At 40.0% G+C, this 2,113-nt stretch overlaps 1 protein-coding gene across 5 annotated transcripts in view; it reads right to left on the bottom strand.

Moving 5' to 3' along the window:
- Positions 1 to 2,113, bottom strand: part of Stxbp3 (syntaxin binding protein 3) — a 52,199-nt gene that overhangs the window by 3,985 nt on the left and 46,101 nt on the right. For all 5 annotated transcript variants that reach the window (XM_019204803.2, XM_019204804.2, XM_033758195.1 and 2 more), the window contains one exon: positions 613 to 764. In XM_019204803.2, coding sequence (XP_019060348.1) covers positions 613 to 764 — 152 coding nt within the window. The remainder of the gene's footprint in view (positions 1 to 612; positions 765 to 2,113) is intronic.

Genomic DNA, 2,113 nt, shown 5'->3' with positions numbered 1-2,113 from the left:
TTGGTTTTTTGAAACAGGGACTCACTATGTAGTTGAGACTGACCTGGAACTCACTGTGTAGCCCAGGCTGGTCTCGAACTTACAGCGATCCTCCTGCCTCTGCCTCCCGAGTGCTGGAATTACAGGCATGCGCCACCATGCCCGGCCTTGACTGACATTCTTAAAACTCAGTTCTACCTAGACCTTGCCAGTGCCAGATCCACCCATAAAATCAAAATCTTTCTGAAGTACAAATGCATTTATGGGCCAGGGATTTAACTCACTGGTTCTGCCACCTGCCTTGCAAGTGCAAGGACCCAAGTACAAAAAACATGTACTTATGTGTCAAAAATGATTTAATGATCAGAGCAAACAAAATCACAGGACAAAATATTTTAAGGAATAAGCTCATTTTCCCAAAATCAGAATAATAACAAAATACTAAAAAAGATCAAAGGAAAAAAAACTTTGGGAAATCAGATAAAACACATTTTATGGATAAATAAGTTTTTTTTGCATTCAGTAATTTGTTTTTAAATATGTAACTGAAGATAAAATTTACTTTTATCTTTTTGTATCTTTTTGCATTTCGAATTTGTTTTAAAAAACAGAAAAGAGAAAAACAAGTCTTACCAATAATAACATCACAGGATTTATGCATCTGAGAAACTTCATAAGCACAACGCATTTCAGAGTATGTAATCCCTCCAATTACAAAAATAATCAGCTTTGATCCATTTTTTCGGTCTAGTTCTAGATAATTAGTTCTGGGTTTCTGGCGAGCACTGAAAAGTAAAGAACAAAGAAGGCAAAACATTACCAAAGCCATACTGCTTGAAGACTTTTTAAAAGGCCTAATTCAATCAAATTCAACTTTTACAGCCATTTATTCATTTTAAGGAAATGACCTAATTATCAGCACCTAGAATTGGCAGGAGTGATTCATTTCAAGTTTCATTTTTTTTTTTGTACCGGGGATTGAACTCAGGTCCTTGCACTTGCAAGGCAGGCCACCGAATCGCTGAGCTAAATCCCCGGCCCTCAAGTTTCAATTTTAATGGATCACTCATAGACTAGCTCTGCATTTTTTTAACCTATAAAGTAGAGCTGATATCTTCACTTATTTCATATAAATTATATACCAACTGCAATCAAAAATAAGTTAAGGGAGTGGCACTGAAGGGGAAAGGGGCAGGCGCGTATTAGGAACTGATGTGGTACTGGGATACTTCTTGTTGGAATTCAGCAGAGTACGATGACAGGAGGTGGTGAGAGTTAGACCTAGCGGTCAATCCGTAGTTCGCTTAGTTCAATAGGACTTTCAGTAATATACTTAACTTCTCCTTATACCTCAAAGGTTGTTATAAGGATTAACTGTATGGAGCACACTAAGTATGGAATCAGACACCCGGTAGCACTAAAGAAGTAAGAGCCATTTCTTAGACCATATCCTTCCCCAGATTGTTCTAGATCTTCACTGTCCAACACAGTGGCTATTAACCACATGAAGTTATTTAAATTTAATTATAAAATAAATAATTAAGTTTCTCATTCACACTAGTCACATATCAAACACATAATAGACACTACGGCTAGAGACTATCATGCTGCACAGTGCAGACAGGGAATATTTCCATCACTGCAGAAAGTTCTACTAGATGGTACTGGTCTAGAGCATAAGAATTACTTTTTTCCTTCACTGGTAAAAACTTGAAGCTTTTATTTCAAAAGTACTTTATTTAAAAATAAACATTTAGCTGGGCATGGTGGCGCACACCTGCAATCCCAGCACTTGGGAGGCTAAGGCACGAAGATTGCTGTGAGTTTGAGTAGTGAATTCCAGGTCAGTCTCAACTATATAGTGAGACCCTGTCTCAACAAACAAACAAACAAACAAGCAAGCAAGCAAGCAAAACCCTCAAAATAAAACTAAACAGCGACCCAGCCGCCATCGCTCAAGCTCCAGGAGGTAGGTCGTGCTCCGATCCACCGGCGGGAAGGAGAACCACGCCTGCTCCCGACTCAGCCACCATCGCTCAAGCACCGGGAAGGTAGTCGCGCGGCGCCCCTGAACCCCCATAAGCTCCCCCGCCCCGCACTCTCAGACCTCCTGACTGTGCAAGTCTTTGGACCC

This window comes from Fukomys damarensis, unplaced genomic scaffold (genome assembly GCF_012274545.1).
Source record: "Fukomys damarensis isolate Sample0158 unplaced genomic scaffold, DMR_v1.0_HiC HiC_scaffold_33, whole genome shotgun sequence".
NCBI classification, from domain to species: Eukaryota; Metazoa; Chordata; class Mammalia; order Rodentia; family Bathyergidae; genus Fukomys; species Fukomys damarensis.
Note: the sequence above shows the minus strand (reverse complement) of the source record. Positions and strands in the feature narration are given on the sequence as shown.